Source organism: Megalops cyprinoides, chromosome 4 (genome assembly GCF_013368585.1).
Source record: "Megalops cyprinoides isolate fMegCyp1 chromosome 4, fMegCyp1.pri, whole genome shotgun sequence".
Classification (NCBI taxonomy): Eukaryota; Metazoa; Chordata; class Actinopteri; order Elopiformes; family Megalopidae; genus Megalops; species Megalops cyprinoides.
Window position 1 is genome coordinate 20,968,737 of NC_050586.1, and position 20,381 is coordinate 20,989,117.

At 40.1% G+C, this 20,381-nt stretch overlaps 2 protein-coding genes across 3 annotated transcripts; both read right to left on the bottom strand.

The window, feature by feature from the left end:
* Positions 1-1,660: 1,660 nt before the first annotated feature.
* On the bottom strand, positions 1,661-7,521 carry LOC118776600 (transmembrane emp24 domain-containing protein 2-like). Of its 2 annotated transcripts, XM_036527042.1 has the most exons (5): positions 7,225-7,521; positions 5,630-5,822; positions 5,012-5,032; positions 4,128-4,235; positions 1,661-2,935 (listed from the first exon to the last, which is right to left on the bottom strand). In XM_036527042.1, the coding sequence occupies exons 1-5, from the start codon at positions 7,402-7,404 to the stop codon at positions 2,811-2,813; spliced, it is 627 nt and encodes a 208-aa protein (XP_036382935.1). In that variant the 5' UTR covers positions 7,405-7,521; the 3' UTR covers positions 1,661-2,810. The 2 variants fall into 2 exon arrangements, with proteins under 2 accessions (XP_036382935.1, XP_036382936.1); XM_036527043.1 differs by lacking the exon at positions 5,012-5,032.
* A 4,931-nt stretch (positions 7,522-12,452) lies between these two features.
* Positions 12,453-18,670, bottom strand: vps33a (VPS33A core subunit of CORVET and HOPS complexes). The gene is made up of 13 exons (XM_036527284.1): positions 18,567-18,670; positions 18,083-18,148; positions 17,824-17,951; positions 17,280-17,466; positions 16,930-17,046; positions 16,370-16,544; positions 15,876-16,069; positions 15,014-15,140; positions 14,624-14,691; positions 14,378-14,515; positions 14,085-14,222; positions 13,609-13,777; positions 12,453-12,812 (listed from the first exon to the last, which is right to left on the bottom strand). The coding sequence occupies exons 1-13, from the start codon at positions 18,666-18,668 to the stop codon at positions 12,619-12,621; spliced, it is 1,803 nt and encodes a 600-aa protein (XP_036383177.1). The 5' UTR covers positions 18,669-18,670; the 3' UTR covers positions 12,453-12,618.
* Between the last annotated feature and the right edge of the window lie 1,711 nt (positions 18,671-20,381).

Genomic DNA, 20,381 nt, shown 5'->3' on the forward strand with positions numbered 1-20,381 from the left:
CAGTTTCAGAAGCCAATGTGAATGAATTAACCCCGTTCCCAGAATTTCATACTGGCCGCAGAAGTCAACGTGTGCGTTTTTTCTCACACACGCAGACTATCCAAAATTGCAACTTGGTGCCACATTCCTTTACAAAGCATGGATCAAAAAATAGATAGATTTTGGAAGAAAAGGATTACATGGTGAGATTTGAAACGAGTTCAGCAAATTACATGCAGGTCACTACCCAACAAAAGAATTCCACGACAAATAACGCAACTGACTAATTTCAATTAAAATTTGTGTATACTTACCACTTTTATTTGTAGTTTTCTTAAATTGTTTTTCACTTACTGCAGTTATATATGGTTTTGCTGGATGGTCCGGGAAAACCCAATTCTTCAAGCCTAAGATGCTGTAGTCGATGGTGAATTATGTCAATTGCTGTCTTGATGAGTAGAATCAATGCACATATTTATTGGTATTATGTTAATTCAAACCAACACCCATGCCTTAAATACTTTACACATTATTGATTTATATAGCTGTATATTTCACTGAATCAATTAAGGTTACGGTAAAACAGTGTGCAACAGCAGTGTCCTAAGTTGTATTTGAACAGAAAAGCCCACTATTAAATAAAGTTTATTATTCAGATGAGGAATAACAAAATACCAATGACACGGGAGTGAACAAAAGTGACTCGTGAATTTTCTGGAATAAAATTCATTATTTGTGAACAATATGACTGCTCTGTGTAATGGTATTAAGATTAAAGCACAACATTACAAATTAAGTAGGAAAAATATCCTGTATTTCTGTTATACATTGCATTTCTTTACTATTTGATCACAGTTGTGAATAAACATATAGGAGGTCCAAATGATGTCCCTAACCACAAACTGGATTTGTTTTTTGTTTTTGGACACATTGCATTGATTGATTGACACATGAATTGATTGAAATTGAAGCCATTTTTGACACACACGTTGTCTGGGATCAGGGAATCAGGGATGCTGAGGTGAAGAGTATGTACTGTAGAGAACACCTTGACTTTTAAACCTCTGTTGATTCTAATTGTCTTGTTAGGTCCTTGGTTCTTGTCATACTTTTCACCTAAATCACAGTATGTTTCCAAAGCTAGCATATGTTCTTTATTGTCTATAATTATGTGACCAGATTGTCAGTCACAGTTGTATTGTTCAATGCTGTGGTGGAGGTTATGGAGTTTATGGCCTAAGTACACCAAATATAATGATTATGTATCTATGATATGCATTTAGTAAGGATGTTCAATGGATATTTGTGGTAGACTACAAAGGGTAATGGTAATATATTTTTGCCCTGAGACCACTTCTACACAACGGTGAGTTAACTTTTAACTACTGAACAGCGTAACATTAGAAGGCTGTCAAGTCATATTTGATAATATATGATGAGCATATATTGACAATATAATGAGAGCAACCACTGTATTAATGTTTCAAATATAGCACCGCAAATGCAAATTCAGTCATTTCAAGTCCACAGTTGGCTATGAATTTGGTAATTCAATTAATAAAATTTAAAAGCACTTTACATGCCATATTCCCATTTCATAAATTGTGGGTAGCATGATTTTTGAATCAAGCAAAAGAAAAAAAAGTTTTAAACAATGTCTTTATTTTTTATCAAACCTGGGTCATATTTTACACACAGCATTAACTTTACATCTTTACAGTTTTGTCCAAGTTGTCTTCTGTTGCACAAAATTTGTTGTATTATTTAGTAGTCAACCCACTCATTTACTAACCACAGATACCCATTCCAAAAATTAATCAAACCTTCCTTAACCAACCAGGAATTAACTGTAAAAAATGGTGTTGTCATTTGATAAATGTTTTTCTTATTAGACCAAAAAGTTACACCACTCACAACATTGTCTTGATCCACACACACACACCATTAAACTTTTCTTTTATCCCATTGGGAACAAACTGGGAGAAAAACATCCCGTCCCATACACAAAACATTCTCAGATGCATATAGTATGTGCCTTGAATGATAAAAACAACCAACTTTCCTTGTACTCCTCCATAAAAGCTGCGAGTTGTAGAACTCATAGGGTGGCAGTCTGTACAGCTCTGCTTCTTTCCCAGGAGGTCACTTGATACAGGCATGGCCAATCAGAATGTTCGGGTGTGTCTTGGCACCGCCCAAGTTGTTCCGAAAACCTTCCCATATGTCAAGAATAATGTTACACAAGCATCAAGCACAATGACAACCTTTTCTCCCAACCATCAAATGAATGTAGACTTGTGATGTAATTTGCATCAGTTCAAATCACCCAGCCCACAAATGCCAGAGCTAGCTTTGCATCTCTCCAGTGTGACTGCAACTGCTGCATGCCATTCGCAAATACTGCAGGAAGAAAGTTCATGTCATTGTTACAAGTTTGTTTTCCCAGCGGTTTCAAATGAACTCAAAAGCTGCCAGGATTAAGTCAAAATAAATTAAAAACGTCCTCCATGGCATCAGGAGGGGAATCTCATTGGTGAAGGTTACCAAAACCTTAATTTGAAGAACTAAAAAGGCAAGTGATCAAAAACCGTACAATGGTACCATCAACTAAGCCGAAGAAGAAAGTACAAATGAAACTGGAAAACAAAGAGGGACCTCAGCAACCAAAAGAAAGAAACTGAAAGTATATCGAAAGGCTTTCGAGAAATAGAATATGTATTTAAAGGCTTTTCAGAGGTGTAGTGAGATCATTTCCAATCTTGATGTAAATAGCACATATAATGTTTCCGGTGAGAGATGAAATGCTTTGTAAAAAAGATTCATAAATTGTTTTAGACAACTCTCCGCACTTCAAAGAACCTCTTCAGGTAATAAATCTGTCCCAGGGTCATGGCAACCAGAACCAGTGCCTCAAAGAAAGACCACAGGACCACTCTGCTGTTTGTGTTGTCGTTGACTGAAAGAGAAAGAAAAAATGACTTTTACCAGGAATCACCAGAAAATTGCCTGGACTTTTGTTTTATGGCATGTTTACACATAAAATGCCACACCAAATCAATGACAATCTAATATTCCATACTCAAAATCCCTTTTCAAATAAGTTTGGAGTGTTTTGATCTCACAAAAATACTAAACCACCGCTATACACAGTTTTCATATACAGATGCATAGTTCTTTTCACAGCATAGCCACTAGATGCTAGTGAGAACACACTGACCACCTGACTTCTGCCCTTGATTGCTTGGAACCTAGAATGAAAAAAACCTGGGGGATTTGGACAGACACGAAAAATATGTTATGAACAGTAATTCGTTATTAAAGAATGCTGTGCTGTGCAGTGTAACCACTGACCTAATGTCTGTGAAATTCAATATCTATCTTTCCTAACTAGCTACACACCTGTCTCTGATTACCTACTGGCTATATCCCCATCTGCCTCCCTTCCTTCATAACCTACATGTCCACTACATTTTGAATCATTCTCTCTCTCTCTCTCAAAGGAGTAGGGGGCAGAGAACTCTCATTTGTATAGTATGTTATGTACCTCAAGCAAAGAAAGTGTGGACAATTAAATATTATTTGGTACAGTAAGGCAATGAGAACTCTGGGGGAGACAGAAATGGGATATCTTCCTGCAAATGAGCATTTGAAGAAAAAAAAAAAAAAGAAACCGTGCACAATGGTGATATTAAGCAATGCCATATCAAATCAAGTTTACACTTGGCAGTAAGGCTGGTCTGAAAAAGTAAATTATGATTATTTTATGTTGATTCTAATCACTTTCCACGCATTAGTGTTTGTCGATCTTAAAAAATTCACCTTTTTCCATATTTCCACTCCAATTGAGTCATGTCATGTTTTAAACTTTAAACTACAGTATGTGAAATTGCCTGCTTAAATAAATCCAAAATATTTTTCAAATTCTTTGTCACTTGAATGCTAAGTAGAACTTTTAAGTAGTCACAATCTAGAAAAACGTTTCTATGTAACTCCAGATCCTATTAGTCATGTGGGTCCTGAAATTTTAATTTGCCAGTTTACAAAACATGGATACAATGTAGTTATGATGCATCATTTTAAAACCTGTCAGTAATTTCAAGGGATAAAACCTTTTGTCTGTGGAAGCTCTGTGATGGGGAAGGGCTTACTCGCTCTGTGTATCCTCTCTCGGACCTCCATGTACTCCTGTTCGTGCTTAACCGCCGTCATGGCCACCGCTAGCTCATTGATCATCTCCTCCAGCTTGTTCTGGTGGGCTGAAACACACACAGCAGGGCAAGGAAACCACATCTCAGATTTAAGGGCCAACCATTACCAGCAACCCCCCCCCCCCCCCGCCCACACCAGGCACACTGACAGCATACCAAGCTGAAAAGTAAAACACTGTCAAGCAAGGTATGGTACATTCTTCTAAAAATTCATCAATCACTTAAACATTCAAACAAAAGCAACTCAAAAGCAACTGGCAAGTCATGTTAAGAATTTCCTACGTGTACATGGTCTACTTGTTGCAGGGGCAGCTATATATCTTGCCTGTGCCCCTAAACACAACAACAAAACCTTTATGTCATAGTTTGTTAACTGTAATGAAACCAAGGTAGCTGTATAAATAACCTACAAATGCAGCACACAAAGTTCTTCCAACAAATTGTTTCATTAAGCTTTTTTAAGTGACGAACCGCTTCACGCAAATTAAATTTCTCTTATTATTCTTAACATATGACAAAAGCATTGTCATAAGAAACAAAGCAATCAGTTTAATCCAGTAAATGACAATGCTTTTATGACACTGACTGCATTATTTCCACATGGTATTCAACACCTGTATTTGCACTTTGTAACCAGGCAACGTGTAAGTGTCTGTAAAACATCCAAACTTCACAACCAGGCGCACAGGCAAAAATGTTACGGCAATTCTGCTGACAAACCCATTAGGATTTCATTGGAGCAAGGGTTAAATCTGAATGCTGCACAAGGCCTTAGAGCATAAGGCAACTGTTGACCAGATTTTCCCATGCAGAATTTGACCTACCATCCCAAGATTCGCTATCACCTGAGAAGGGAAAGACATGGGATAAACAAGATGAAAGAAATGACAGACTCCATGTAACCAATGGGGAAAACACAAAGAGAGAAAATTAAAAATGTAGTAGAAACAATCAACCATTAGAGGCTGACTTGGATACAAAGATAATAAAATGAGCATGGATTGGCAAAGCAGTGATATGACCATCAGTTTACCTTGGCGGTAACTACAGACAGCATTGACACTTAGGAGGAAAAGAAATTTTAGAAATGAAGCATTAAAAGACCAACGCGTACCACTTAATCACTTCAGAGTCATATATCCACACTGATGGGCATTTCAACAGTTTCTAAAAGATGCTAAGAATAAAATACAGAACACTTTCAAGACCAATGGAATGTAAAATTAGACTGGCAGAGAGACAAAGCAATGTTCATTATCTCTGTAAATTACCCTGTGGCAATTTGGTTCAAATGGCCCCACAGCAAATAAAATTCTGAAAGTCTGACCTGCTCATCGCCTCTTACCATTCCCATTTGGAGGCTGAAAATGAACCATGTGAAATGTGTAAAAGGTGGATGAAAGCACTCTGCACTAATGCTCCCTCGAAACCACTGAGCCCACCTTCTGTTTCCATGCCGTCTCCCTTGGGGGCCTCTCCGATGTCAATGGTGAACATGACGATCTTGGGAGTCATCGTGGACATCTTGTTGCTGAAGCAGAACTTGTAGGTTCCATCCATGTGAGCAGCAACAGAATACTTTCCACTGGACTCTCTGTCTCCTTTATATATCTGTGTTCCATCAGGTCCTGTAATCTGCAATGGAGGGAGAAATTCCTTCTTGTGCTCCATCAAATGCTACTTTTCTTCTAGCTAACAAATCATAATACACCCCCACCCACATGTTTCAGTATCCAAGAATTTGGAAACTGCAGCAGAGACATGTAACGCCACTGGACTGTATTTAAAAATCTGACAGTTCTTGCTTAAAGTATTAATACTGCCTGTTCTGACATTTCCCTCTTCCAGACAAGTCTGAGCGAATAAGGCTTCAACTATTGAAACTTTCAAGTTTATAACTCTAGGCATTAACTGTGCAATATGCACATTATAGACTTTAACTTACTCTTTTTGGCCATAGTTTCTGGTGAACAACTGGACTTTTCAAAACTGCATCTCTTAGTTTCAATACATTACGCCTCCAAGAGCCTTTAGGCCATTTTATTAAACATAATATGTGTCCATATGCTACACAAGATATTTAAATGTCACCAAAAGCACAATTTACACATATGCCAACAACACACACACACACACAAACACCCACACCTAACTAGACTACACTATTACACAATACTCTTTTAGATGAACAAAGGTTTTGCAGTGATAATAAAGACAGCACTGATCACAACAGCTGCAGCTATCTTTGAAGTGCCACTACTAGCATGAATTGCTATCTGCCATTTGCAACTGATTACCCAGTTAGCACGCTTGCTATCAACCAACGACAACTGCGGCTGGCTAAGCAGCTACCCGTCTATCCTAACGACCTTGTACCACAGCAGTTAGCCAGCTAGAAAATAGAGCGTGTGCACGTTCATAAACTCAGTAACCAGCAGTCTGATTAAGTAAAATCTCGACAGCTGTTCGCCGAATTAATTGATCTGCTAAATAACTCGCTACCTTGCCAACTACTTTTCTACATAACCAGCGAATTTGTTTGTGAAGTTTGCTGACGTAAACCCAACCCAAGCCGGTTTTTGCAAGCCAACTAAGGTGAACCTTAAGTCAATAAAAACATTTCCCCCAATGGATAACTGTTACATTCGCCCTACGTCAATATCGTCAATCTAGCTAGAGTTAGCTAGCTAGTTAACATACTTGACAGCAGAGGAGCTAACCAAGTAGCTACCTATGTTAGATGTTGGAATCAGGACAATCTTTTCAAAGGTAACCATGGATGGATCCTAGTTAGAAAGCCACACATAACATGCAACAGTATACGTTACAATACATACGAACTAATTATAGACATATCACAAGAGTAATTATCTGCATTACAAGTTCAGATAGAGCTACTCAGATAGCTAGGCGGCTCTTGTCTTCTGCATTCTGCATTCATCGTGTGCGGAACTGCCACAACAGCTGGCTAGGTAACTAGCTAGCTAACTCGCTAACGTTACTGCCGTGCTGATCTGTCAAAACTCCGAGGCCTTACCTCCACATCGATGTCAAGGAAGCCTCCCTCGGCAACCTCAAACATGAGGCCCATCTTGGTGCCTGAGTTGACCCGTTCAAAGAAGCACTCCTCGGCATGAGCGTCTATGCTAACGAAGTAGCCAGACGCAGTGGCAGAGAAGACTGCTAGAAGGAACATGAGCTCCGAAAGTGTAAACATTATTACTTAATTTGTCGTATAACTAGCTAGCTACTAATGTTAGACAAACACGGGACTGCAGAAACACACACTCGGCTCCCAGGAATCTCCTCTGAGTGTGAGCGCCGACTTGCGGAGGTTGCGCTTGCGCTAATGCGCTACCTAGGCTGGCTTGTCCGACACTGCCACGTAAAACCTACGACGAAGCCCGGCTAGGGACAAACCATCCATTTTTACGCGTTTTAGTATTAAATTAGATCTTTCCTTAGTTAGTTCGTGTGTACTCCGCGTAAATTTAAAATGATTAATTATTTTTCACATTTTCCTGCACTTACCTCTTCGAATTATTAAGATTTTTTTCTGAAGTATATCTGTCATGTGATATATTCGTAAATGTAATTTAGATCACGTCCATGTGTTCTTGGGGTAATGTATGGTAGGCTGCTGGATAAAACTTACGATTTAAGTTTTTGTTCTTGCCATTGTAATGTTCATTTTTGAAGTCAAATACAGTTCGGCATGTAGCTTGTGTTCCAGTATCAATTGATTCAGTATTAAAACATGTATGGAAGTTGTATGGAAATTGTTGCTTTGAGAATTGTGCATACACTTTGTCGTTAATATCTTAGCTATTAGCTGTTATTATCGTTATGTTATAATAGTTACAAGTTATAATGTTATAAGTCCATGCCGTAATACCAAGGTTCCCCTGTATGAAGTTACTCTCCTTTGTTTTATCCATGGTTAATAATGCTAGCACGGGGGTTGAGCAAACCCTAAATGCACAAAGGGTCTGTCTATAATGGACTCAGCGCCTAAATACTGAGAAAACTGCTTTGCTATATGTTAAAAAATATTCATCCTTTCACGAAGCAAAAACTATAAAAGTTATTTATTCCACCATTAATTAAAATAATTTTGTGGAGTTTCACCATTTTGTTTTGCTATTAATTTATTTTTAATCTTTTATTATATATACTAAATCTAAACGATACATATGAAAATATTTGGATTTAGTATCTTCTTTGACTCAAAACTATCACTAATTATGAACGCCAACATAAACATGCCAAATATATAATATTTTACATTGAGTTGTTAGTGTCAACAATTGTCTACTGTCAGGAAATGAAGCCTTAAAAACAGCCAAGAGATGCGGATCATTTTGTAATATAACTCAATGTGCTATCAGACATGACAACTTTGTGTTTTGATTCACACGCTTTTTATTGTTTTTTTTTTAAACACCTCGTTAAATTGAAACAAAATTGAAATGTTTTTTTTTCCATTTTCCCACTGACGCCTGTAGTTTCCTTATTAATGAGGGCCATATTTACAATTCCGTTTTGAACTGGTTGTGTCACTAATTAATGGTGCACTTCAGGCATTTGATGATAATGCACAGGTAGAAAAAAACATGACAATATTCTGATTAATGAAGTCTGGTCAATTATATGGAGAACTCCCTCATGCCTCTTGTTGACGTGCTCTCTCCCTCTCATCTTTGCTAATGAATGAATCTTAAATGCAGAAATTTCCAAGTTGTTGTGTTTTCGTCGTTCACAAGGTCCACGAAGGGTATAACCCCAATTGATTCGTTGTACTGACATAGTTTAACTATCAGATATGTTAGTTATATTTGGTAGAAATCATTACGTCATGATTTTTGTATCACTGCCGTTGTCTCTGCAAAGAGTGGTCAAAGTTATTAAAACAAAGATACAAAACGAACACAAAAGGGTTTCAGTGCCACTGTCAGCACAGTACGATTTAATGAAAACAAACATTCATGTAATTAATATTGCATTGTCAAAGTAAACAAATTGTACATTTCACTTTTCACCGCAGAGGGTAGGCACCCAGTTTACGCGAGACTTTTGTCGTTTTACTTTTGTCATCTTCATTTTCATCTTTTTTTTTATTTTGCAACCATGAAATATGTGGTCCACCCGGCTAACAACAACGCTCCTAAGAGCACTGTGTAACTGAAGAGCACAAATTTCAGAAGTTCCTTGAAGGTCCGGAGGAAACGGATGGTCAAAGGCTCCCTCTCAAAACGAAGGACATCCATCTCCCCGTGGTCTTCTTGGTTTATCTTCACAAACAGACTGCGGTGGTTGTCTAAATGTCTGGTAAAACATTTTTAAAATATGACATTGAAGACATTTTGCAAACTATACATTTTGATTGTTTTCTATAAGTAAACAGGTCGATCATAGCTGTTCTAAATCAATTACTTCAGAGAGCAAATGCAAAGCTGAGGTACCACTACCAGTGCATGAATATTTAATTCTTTAATTGCTCTTAATGTTCTACGCATAGATCTTTCCGCGAATAGACAGTGAATCGAACTTGTCACAATGCAATAGGCTATTTTACGGGAAACCATGTTTTAAGGTTTACATCGAAAAAGTGTCCCAGAAACTGAGCGAATGCACTTCAGTAGCGAAGCACTTGTTGACATGAAAAGTTTACAAAGGAAAAAAAATATTTACTAAAATGTCCGGCTCCACACCACGTTAGTAGATATTCATAAAGTATTCGCTATTTCCGCTCAAAAGATCTGTCCTTGCTGCTGAAATATTGAACTTCAGCAAACCTGTGACTTAATAAGCCTATATCACAAACATCCTGGTGTACGGTAACTGCAGCAGCGATACATACAGTAGGCAATAATGGCAACTGAGAAAAGGCTACAGGAGTGTATGGACCCATACTTTCCGCAAAAAAGTATGTCTGGCAATCAATTTGTTCGACACAGCTTAGCTATAATATTATTGTTGCATTTTATTAGACTGCATTCAGTGTAAAATAAACAATAATTGGTTATGTTGAAAACAGCAGAAAGACATTTTGCTCTTTGTTCTTATTATGCAACGCCTGCGCTTTTAACTTAATGGCTCAACCACATATCATATGTCTTGAAAGTAAACAATTCAAAATACATCATGAAAAATGCGAGTAATTCTATTCGGTAAAAAAGTAAAACCAACTAACGCAATCTTAAACAATGCAAAGCTTGTATACCATTTCAGGCTTACTCACTTACTCAGTTGATGTTTTATTCCTTCGTGTTATTCAGAAAGTTGAAGTCCTGAAGTACGCACACATCAACGGTTTCCTTGCCTTGTGGGGAGAAACAAGGTGATGCCCGCTGCCACAACAAGTCCTAATGGCATAGGAGTGGTCACGGGCAATTAAACTGATTACAAGAGTCTTAGACCCTTGGGTTTTTCCTAATGGAAAAGAAAGCCACGTCATGCACCTGCTCCCAGGATGAATCCGAGCCAGCCCTTCCCCGTCGTAATCCTTGCAGTTTTTCATGTTTCAAAAAACGTGGTCTTCATTCTTGAATATTTTCAAAAACAGGTCCCGCACCAAAATCTTTCTATTTTGAGAAATAACAGAAGAAGATATGTTCTATATTAATATAATTTATTTGGCATAATTTGCAGTTTCAGTTTACTCGAGGCATATATCTAATTAGATTTAAACATTTTAGCCTATTTGTGCCCTTGGGTGGCAACCCCTTTGTAATATATTCCTTAATCACAAATGTTCAGTCTGAGTTTAAATGTATTTGATTGTAGAAAGTGGCGTTTCTATGCGAGTGCATTTGGTCGATAAAACGAGGGACTGACACTTCATAGTTGTAGTTTCTGATCGCCTGACATAAATGTGACTTATCCGGGTTGTGTTCATTTTAAAGGCTTTTTGCGCAATAAAGAAAGTTGGGCCAATAGAGAGCTAATTCATGGATAGCCTTTAACACATTTAAGACCGAAACTTTTCTGTTGAATGATCAAAATAGACTTGTTCTTCCTCTCCGGCTTCTTGTCGCAGCCCACCTCCTGCTGCTTCCCGGCCGAACAATCCGTGGCGCACGGCACGGACACAGCATCGATCATAGGGAGATCAAACTCCAACGCCAACCGAGTTATCCTCCACCGGAACAAGGAGCAAATGCCCTTATAATTCAATCAACGTCCTCCGCTATCAAATCATTGCCTATTACAGGGTAAGATCTCCAGACAGCAGCGGGCCATTATCGGCTGATCAGGAGGCCTGTTAGCACTAATTGCTCCACGAGAGAGCCCGGCTGCTGACTACTGACCAAGCTCCCGTTATACTTTGATCCCTCTATGAATAACTCAGTGGACAGGCTCATTCTATTCTGATTCTTTTTCGGTTTAGCCTTTCTGAGGACGGTGGTGGAATACCGAATATTCACAGAGGACATCCTCCAACTACCAGTTAATTTGGAAATGCATCACACACGGGTTCCATTAATATCACGTGAGCTGTGCACACTTAACTTCTCTTATAAGCCAGAAAATAAATCTTACCACCATAGAAGTCTGGACTGGGGTAGGTTCTCTTCCAAGCAGCACCATGAAGTTAAACCACACACTTCCATTTGAAAGGTTTGCACAAAGTTGGAGGAGTAGCTAAAAACTGTCCATCATACATACTGTCTCTCAGTTATTTGAAACCTGTCCACTATTTTACAATGGGTTCATAGAATGATAAAGAATATAAAAAATAACGCCCTTTTCATTTTGAAGCTAACTTTGTCAGGAGACGATGGACCTAAGATGTAACGGATCAGCACTGTCCTTTCTATAACATACTTTATTTACAAGACCTTGATCACAGCATAATTTCACAATCATCACGGGCCTTTGGTTGATGGAAAACAGGAACCATCTGAATACCAGTTTATGCAGGGATATGACAGGTTCACAGAACATAAGCTAGTATTGTTCAGCTCAAACAGTACAATTGCAGTTTCACCATTTTTGCTTGTTTTAAGATCACTGTCATTCATACCTTCCCCCTAAAACACTGGTTTAGAGACTTGTGTTGGAGAGAGTAAGTTGCAGGCAAGCAGAGAAAGATAAATAAAATAGGATGGTGATGCTCCCACTTAAACAGATCAGTAACTTTCCTCTAAAACACTGACAGAGAAGGTTTAGGATAGGTTTCACATTTAGGCACTAAAGTCCTGGAGTTCTGCAATTAAACAGAGTACGGATAAACTTAGATCAGCTTCAGTGTTTGTTGAGGAATAGTGGTTAGGAATGAGTTTTGGGGAGATTACACTGGACTGGAAACAGCGAGCTGCCCACAGGTGAATCAGGCAGCAGGGCCTCGGACTGCATTGATGCCCAGTGTCACACAAGTTCCCCCATGTCACTCAGTACGGGAGGTGCTAAAGCATTAGCGCGACAAGTCTCAGAAGGGCAGGGCCTCCAGGCGATCCATTAGGGATTTGATCCAGCTTGTGCCGTTGATGAGCTTGGTGGTGGCTATGATGTACTCAGTGCCTCCATCCTCCATCTGGGACAGGAAGCGGAGTGCGGCAATCTCAGCATAGGTCACGCCCCCCAGGAAGAATACCAGCGTAGTCCTGTTTTCCCCCTGCTGGCCTGTGAGGGTGAAACACACAAGGATTCAACCAATCTTTACTTCCAGAGCCTATGCTATACTGCCTGTAAAACAGAGGTAGGCAACCATGCTCCTGGAGTGCCACATTATGATTCTGTTGGTTTAATTTCACCTGAACTCCTGGTTCAGGTGAAATTAAAACCAGGAACTTGAAAAGGATTGCCTACCACCCCGTCCTACCCCCAACCCCGTCCTCCCCACTTACAGTTAATCAATTCTACAACCCCAAAAATCTGCACTGCTGTAATTGCCTTCTATGAAAATTGTTTTCCAGACAGTAATTATGAGATATCCCTCACATGCAGGGACTTGTCTGCCTCAAACACCCAGCTCCAAACTTACTGCTCTAATTAACACATAACATGAAACAAATCTTGATCAGCTTCACATCCATTATTAATGCGTGAAAGATCTCAGAACACCACAGTGGCATAGGGACAGAATCCTAGTTTAGAATCCAATATTTGGTAGAGGATAGAGTAATGGCTAGTGGTTTATAAGAAAGGGACATTAAGTCCCCCCTACCTGTTTCTTGCACATGGACATTCATCCCTCCCTGACACTGCCTTGTTTTTTTTTTCAAACAACAAATCGGTCTCTGTTCCATCAAGCAGTGGCACAAAGACACAGGCAGTGCTTATCTACACCCAGCATATTGGTGGGTATTCACTCCACTTCAATGGCAGAGCCTCAATGTCGTCACCCCCCCCCCCCCCCCCCAACAGCTATGCCGACAGAAAGGCAAATATTGTTTGGCCCCGTTCCCCGAGTGCGTACGTTTCTTGTGAAGGCCGGCAGGGAGCTGCTGCCGCTCCTCAAAGTGTGGGCCGGGCAGCATCTTCAGGACCTCCTCTATGCTGCGCCAGCCGGGCCGGGCCAGCAGCTGGGTCAGCCGCACACTCAGGGGGGCATAGCCGCTGTACACGTAGGAGATGTCATTGGGGTTCTGGAGGAGGTGGAGGGTTAGATACACACAAAATGAGACACCAACATACCCCACAATATCTACCACCATACAACTATCGATACAGCAACACCTATCAACTCTTCTCAGTTTATGTTAAAGTTCTGATGGCTTGTTCAAAAAAAGCATCACTTAAAACAGTAAGTCCAATGCTAACTTAAAGTAATAAATAAAATAGACAAAGATATCATGGATGCTTCAGAGAATACAAAATAAAAATAAAAATTCTCTTGGTCATAGAGTGCTAAGTTCCTTTTCGCACTCTCTCCCTCTCCTTCTGAAAGAGCACCTGCTCATTGGCATCTTCCATCCATAACTTAAGCGTCTTCCTGATGGTGGGGTAGTTGTTCCTTGTGCTAGTCTGTGGTTTCAGGAGGCCTGTCTTCTCCAGGTTATTCAGGGTCAGTATGTGCTCATAGCCATAAGTCTGGGTCAGCGGAAATAGCACATTAGGAACCTTAATGGACACATTTATGCAGTCATGCACTTCTGCTATTCTCAGAGAGACATTATTGATTGTCAGTGCAGTTATCTTGGATAAGACTGTCTGCTCTTCAAAGAAAGAAAAAGGCCTGGCTGTACCTGCAGGATCTCCCTCTTGTAGTGGTCCAAGACCTTCTGCTTGAGACCGTTGTTACACACAGACTGCATGCACACCAGCCGCAGGATTTTGATCAGGGGGTCTTTCTGAGCAATGCAGTCCTCGATGTAAGTGTTAATCTGGAGGGGCAGAGAGGGAAACTGTTCAAACCTCAACATCGAAACAGCACCAACCCCTGGCACACATGCACAGCTGCTTAAGGAGGAATATCACTGAGGCCTACATACTTTGTCCGTGTCCACTCCAGTCATGAACTCCTGCTCCACTGTCAGGTTATCAAAAAAGGCCTCTGAGGCTGAAATGGAGAAAGAAGTTATTTTCCCTGTAACTCTGAAAAATGACTGTAAGAAAGACACAGCTGGAAAGTACTCAATAAGCCTGAACATGCACAAAACACAAATAATATGCTTTACAGTTTACTGTCAATGAAACACGTTTTAATTTTTTTGGCTCTGAGGTATTTATGTGGCTCATTTCAAATGACCAGAAACAACAGATGCTGATGTTAACTGTAACAAGCGGTAACTTTCCCTAATACATCTTGCTGAGAGACAGGTAACTATTTGCAATGTAGTGTGATTTAGGAACTGGCATGTAAAAAAGGTTTTTTTTCTCACTGGTGATGTCCTTGATGAGCTCAGCAATTGAAGTGTGATTGGCCAGTGAGCTCCGTGCTGCCTGCATGTGGGGCAGCTGGGAAACAAACTGCTTGATCTCGCCCACCGTCTTGGCATTGTGGCGCTCCTGCAAAAACATACACGGCCTATCAGACAGACAGTGGGACAGGGCTTCCAGCAAAACAGACACTACAATCCAGAGAATTAACAGTGCCTGCATTTTGTCTATAAGTGATCTAACAACATTGCTGTCTCGAAATGACTTTTAATATTCTAAAGACTAGACTATTTTAATATTTCAGACTAGAATGTTTTAATTATGCAGAAATGGGAATGGCTTAGCTCAATGGGGAATTGTTTTTCGACAGGTCCAGACATGGAATAGATATCAACTGAATGTCTATCTGAAACAGCACAACAGGAAGCCATTTCTCGTTTCATTAACACCTGCGCGACCAGATGATGCATGCTGTGTTTCTAATTAGCACTGCCAATTCAACAGGTCTCATAGCCTTCTCTCTTCACCAAGACATAATTATTTATTATATCATGAAGACTGGGATGGCAGGTATGCCACCTACCAGGTTATGGTTTGCTCAGGCATACCCTTTTCTACAGTACCAAGATTTAGGCCCTTTCTGGGGTTTCCTACAGAAATAACAATGATAACCCTGAGGTCTGATTCCTCATAAACATTTATTTCTGCACCAAAAGCTCATTTAAACACAAGTAGTCACTAATCACCCAATTCTGAAAACAGTCAGAGTGCCCCCAAGTGCTTTAAAAAGAACTGTAATTACAACAGTGGCACAAAGTGACAATCGGCTCCATCAGACTAAAGCAGCCCAAGTATGGTGTTCACCTCAAATGCAGCAGAAATGATCTTAGCCTTCTTGCTAAGTGCTGCCCCAACAGCATTAAAGTTTTTGTCCCGTATCTCAGCATAGAGCTCCTCAGCCGAGTTCAGCTGCAGCTTCTTGGGCTCGGTCGGCAGGTCCTTCCCTCCCTCACCTTGCTTCTTCTGAGCAAACTTCTCTGGGGGCAACTTCACATAGCCTGTACAAACATACGCATCACCAGGAGGGCACTGTTACTGTACTTACATCTGGTTACTGTTTTCACAGCCAAGAGCATCCTGTGAGGCAAATACAGTGCATGTAATATCAATCGTGATGGCATGAATTATCACAGAAACAAATTTCTTTTTTGTAAAACATTATGATGTAAATTGCAACTGCTGCGTTTACCCTGTCCTCCATCCTTGATTTCACAATACATCAATGTCCAAATCATGCAGAGCTGAGCTCACTGTGTTTGCATGTGACCTGTGCAGTCAGGGGGTTCTGTGGAGCGCACCATTAGTGATTCCGTAGATCTCATCAATGAGGCCCTCATAGGTGAGCTGAGTGGCCAAGGGTGTGAGCAGGTCCACATTGCGGTCCAGCAGCAGTAGCGTGTCGAAGACTGGGAGGATCTGTGTCTGGCTGCCCGCAAACTCCCTCTTCATCCTCAGCATCATGTTGGCCACGTGCTGTGGGGAAGAGGGAAGCATATAAACGCTCTCCTGCTAGGCCTGATAGCTCCCCATGCAGTCACTATCATTCACCTCTGTCTTAAGAAGAATCATCTGTCAGCCATCGCATTAATTAAATACAAGATGCAACTGGCACCATATATATATATAATATATATAATTTCTGGATAAGCATTTTAGCATGTTAGCGCTTCTATTTTGCTTAAAAAGCTCAACAAATTAATAACCATTATAAACCATTATGAAAGAGGTACAAATTCACGTCACAAGTTAATATTTCAAAATGAATTCTTGAGGCATATGTTAGCTGGACCAGATGCAAACATGACCACGCGCTAAGCAAGAAGGACACGCGCATGTCTGCTTCACTCCCTGTGCGTACCCGTGCACACTCCCCTTTCCCAAATATCTGTGGGATGGTCCCATACAGGGCCTGAAGGGTCATCAGACCCTTGGCTGTGTGGTACAGGCTGGTCTGGTCATTCTCCAGGTAACATTCCTGTTCGGAAGAGGGTTGGAGATGAGAATAAGAATACAGAACAGCTCCCAAAAACTCAAATGCGACAACAGCAAAGAAAGCAAATGATGTATATTTGCAGCATGTCTACATGTGTTCTTCTATGGGTACCTGCTTCTGTAAATGTGTGTATGTGTGTGTGTGTGTGTGTGTGTGTGTGTGTGTGTGTGTGTATGTGTTTGGAAGGAAAGTGGTTGGGGTGGTCAAAAACATACCCTAAAGGCACCCTCGGACTCCATCGACAGTAGGTCCCCATCATATGGGATCAGGTCAAGGATGTACTCATCAATGTTGATGAAGGAGCCCAGCACACCCTGCTCCTTCAATCGCTGTTCACACAGCAGGCTGTGGCGTGGCACAAACAGGATGTGGAAGTCCCGTGGAGAGCGCATCTTGTCCTCACTGCCAAGCCACAAACAGGAACACCTCTAACATGACACTCAAGCAACATATTTGTACTCAGCATAGGTGATTGGAAAGATTCTCATAATTATTACAATTAATGCTACTAATAACAACAATGCATGCCGAATAAAATTTTCTGAAAAATTAACCCTGTGTCACCTGTAACTGCAAATACACAGTGCTGAAATCTAGTAAAAACTGGACATGATTTGGCAAGGCACTACCAAAACTCCATGCACAGCAGATAAGAATAAGAGTCTGTTAATCCGATCCTTGGGTCAGCTGACTCACTTTCCACTCCAGTGTTTCCTCAAACTCAATTAAAACTTTCAAGACAGATCGCAGAAGACTGACCTAATGACATTCTCAGCAATTATGTCCATTAACTCCAGCTTCGGCCTGACAAAGAAGATTATGTTTTTGACATCAGCTGCAGGGAGGCGCCCTCCTTTAAGTGTGAACATCTTCTCCACTTCATGTTCCTGCAAGGGAAAAAGAGCTCATTGACGATGCAAATGCACACACTGTCTATATCTCTGAAAAAAGTTCATGACAGTTGTATATGGAAAATTTGGACAAAAAATGTGCAACGTTACCCTGAAATGAATCATACCTTCAACAGGGAATACTGAGCAATTAAGCCAAAGGGTCCTGTCAGGTACTCGTCCCACACAATCGCCTGCATACAATTAATAGTCACAATTCATTAACAAAATTTTACACGTTCTGTACATACGCGTCACTGTTATTGCTATAACAGTGACAGGCTTGACAGCACTTGACAGCCTACTTGTTTTCTACGTAGCTATCAACTTCCTTCACAGCTAGCATGCTAGTGATGACGTTCATGCAGATGTAACTAGATAGTTCGACAGCAAATAAATGCAGCTAGCTACCTACTGACAGAAACATTTTCATACATATAGAGTACATTAATAGTAATTCAGCAGTTGCAGACTATGATGAACAGCAAACGTTAGCAAGTACCAAACAGAATTATATCCAACCAAGCCAGCTAAGATTCTCGATCAGACGTTAACAAGCAAAACGTCGAAGAAACGGAATAGGCTATTCATTTTCCATCGGAAATAAATTACCTTGCTTCCAGCGCATTTATCCAAGAATTCTCGGAGCTCCTTTCGAGCGGCCTCTCTCAAAATATTCAGATTTACTCTGCCATAAGATAAATGCGCCGCCATCTTCGTCCTGTCTGGCAGCGAAATCATGTGACCGGCATCAGCAGTTGGGAGTGGTCATATGGCAAAACATAACACTTGACGTGAGGTTCCTCTGGGTCACACTGACTATCGCAGACTTCTTTGCCGGCAGAAATCTCTTTTACTCTGTGACGATTTGTGCTATCATATTTATCACAGGTACTATGTTTTACTTCCTTACTTTTAAAGGTATTATTATTTATGCCTGTATTGCTATTTGTAAGTCACGGTCAAATATATCTTCCAGTTTAGCGGATAATATACTGCTCTGCTCGTATTTTTCAAGGATCCGGTGTCTCAGACACAGTGCGTGACGAATGTAGTGGAAATGAAATTTAGTTGGGAAATATAATTTATCGAAATTAATTTGTCGAAAGGAAGTGGATTAACAAATATGCAATTTGACATCCAATATGCAATAAATCTATGCAATCCGACGTTGGACACATTTAATGCAATGATAAGTAGCCCATTTCATAGAATATGAACAACACTCATAAATATGATGAATTATGATGATGGGTGTTTTGAGGGATGGAGTTGGGAAGAGATGGTAATGTTGTGAAACGTTAAGAATTGTTATGCTGTGTGTCTTGTGAATCATGAATTTCAATGAAAATATTGATCATATTCCCAGGAAAATGGTATGTCATACTGTCGATGAATAAATCTTACAATGCTGGAATATCCACTAAATGGTAGTAACAAAACTACAAATGAGATTCATCCGCTTTCTCTTGTAGCAGTGGCTGCACTCGGTTTTCATCTTCATACGAAATTTATATTCTAATAAATGGATTTTCGTCATATCTCGCATCAGGATATCGAAGTATATATACACCATACCAATACAGATTTTAAATGGCAGTTTCTTTGTATATCTTTGCATACCATTTCTTGGTTATAGGCTATGAAACGTATCTATAAAGGTTTATGATCAAGTAAGAATTTTCACTGTAGCAGCAGTATGAACTACAACATCAATCAACAATATCAATGTATATAGGCTTAGAATGCCCCCCCCCCCAATTTTCCTTGGCTGGAAGTAGTAATGATCTAATGGCAAGGGTCATACATTGAAAAGTTTGCAATAAGATCCCTAATTGTCTGCTTATGTGGGTGTAACTCTTGGCAAAAAAATGAACAACATGCAATATTGGACAGTAGTAGTTCTAACTGTACACATATTTAACACAGAAGTATGAACTGTCAAGTGTAATTCTCTGCAGGCTGATGATACTACAAAACCTGAAGTGTGAAGAATAAAGGAAATGGGAATCAAATACTGTTGGTCAAAAAGTTCATGTTGGCTTGATATTTACCATTAAAGAACTGTGAGAAACAAGGAAGTGTGCAGCTGGGAATCATTTCCCTTGTTATGCAGCTCTTGCCTCCTTGTTTTACTGCCACATGTCTGAACTATAACAACAGCAGCTGCATAAGAGAGGGAAATACATGCAATCAGGTAGGAGGTTCACTGCTCTTGCATACTGGTTCAGCAAGTTCTCCCTGCTGCCCTACATCCCTGGTGTTACTGGCCTGGATAGAGTTCTTCCCTGATGTTCCAAGGGACCCTGGTCTTGTCACCTGCTTCGGCCCAGCAAGCTTAGAGAGTGGAAATGTAAATACAAAAAGCAAAACCCCAGTGGGAAACTATTTGGACTTTTCATCTATTTATTGTGCTTTGATATTTGA

Excerpts from the sequence above, each read along its gene's own strand:
- vps33a (XM_036527284.1), bottom strand. The coding sequence starts at position 18,668 with ATGGCGGCGCATTTATCTTATGGCAGAGTAAATCTGAATATTTTGAGA. Across the intron at positions 18,149-18,566 it reads ATAAATGCGCTGGAAGCAAG|GCGATTGTGTGGGACGAGTA; the intron begins GTAATTTATTTC and ends AATTGTATGCAG. Across the intron at positions 14,516-14,623 it reads CTGGAGTGGACACGGACAAA|ATTAACACTTACATCGAGGA; the intron begins GTATGTAGGCCT and ends CTGCCCCTCCAG.
- LOC118776600 (XM_036527042.1), bottom strand. The coding sequence starts at position 7,404 with ATGTTTACACTTTCGGAGCTCATGTTCCTTCTAGCAGTCTTCTCTGCC. Across the intron at positions 5,033-5,629 it reads AGACGGCATGGAAACAGAAG|GTGATAGCGAATCTTGGGAT; the intron begins GTGGGCTCAGTG and ends TTCCCTTCTCAG. Across the intron at positions 2,936-4,127 it reads AGAGAGGATACACAGAGCGA|TCAACGACAACACAAACAGC; the intron begins GTAAGCCCTTCC and ends TTTCTCTTTCAG.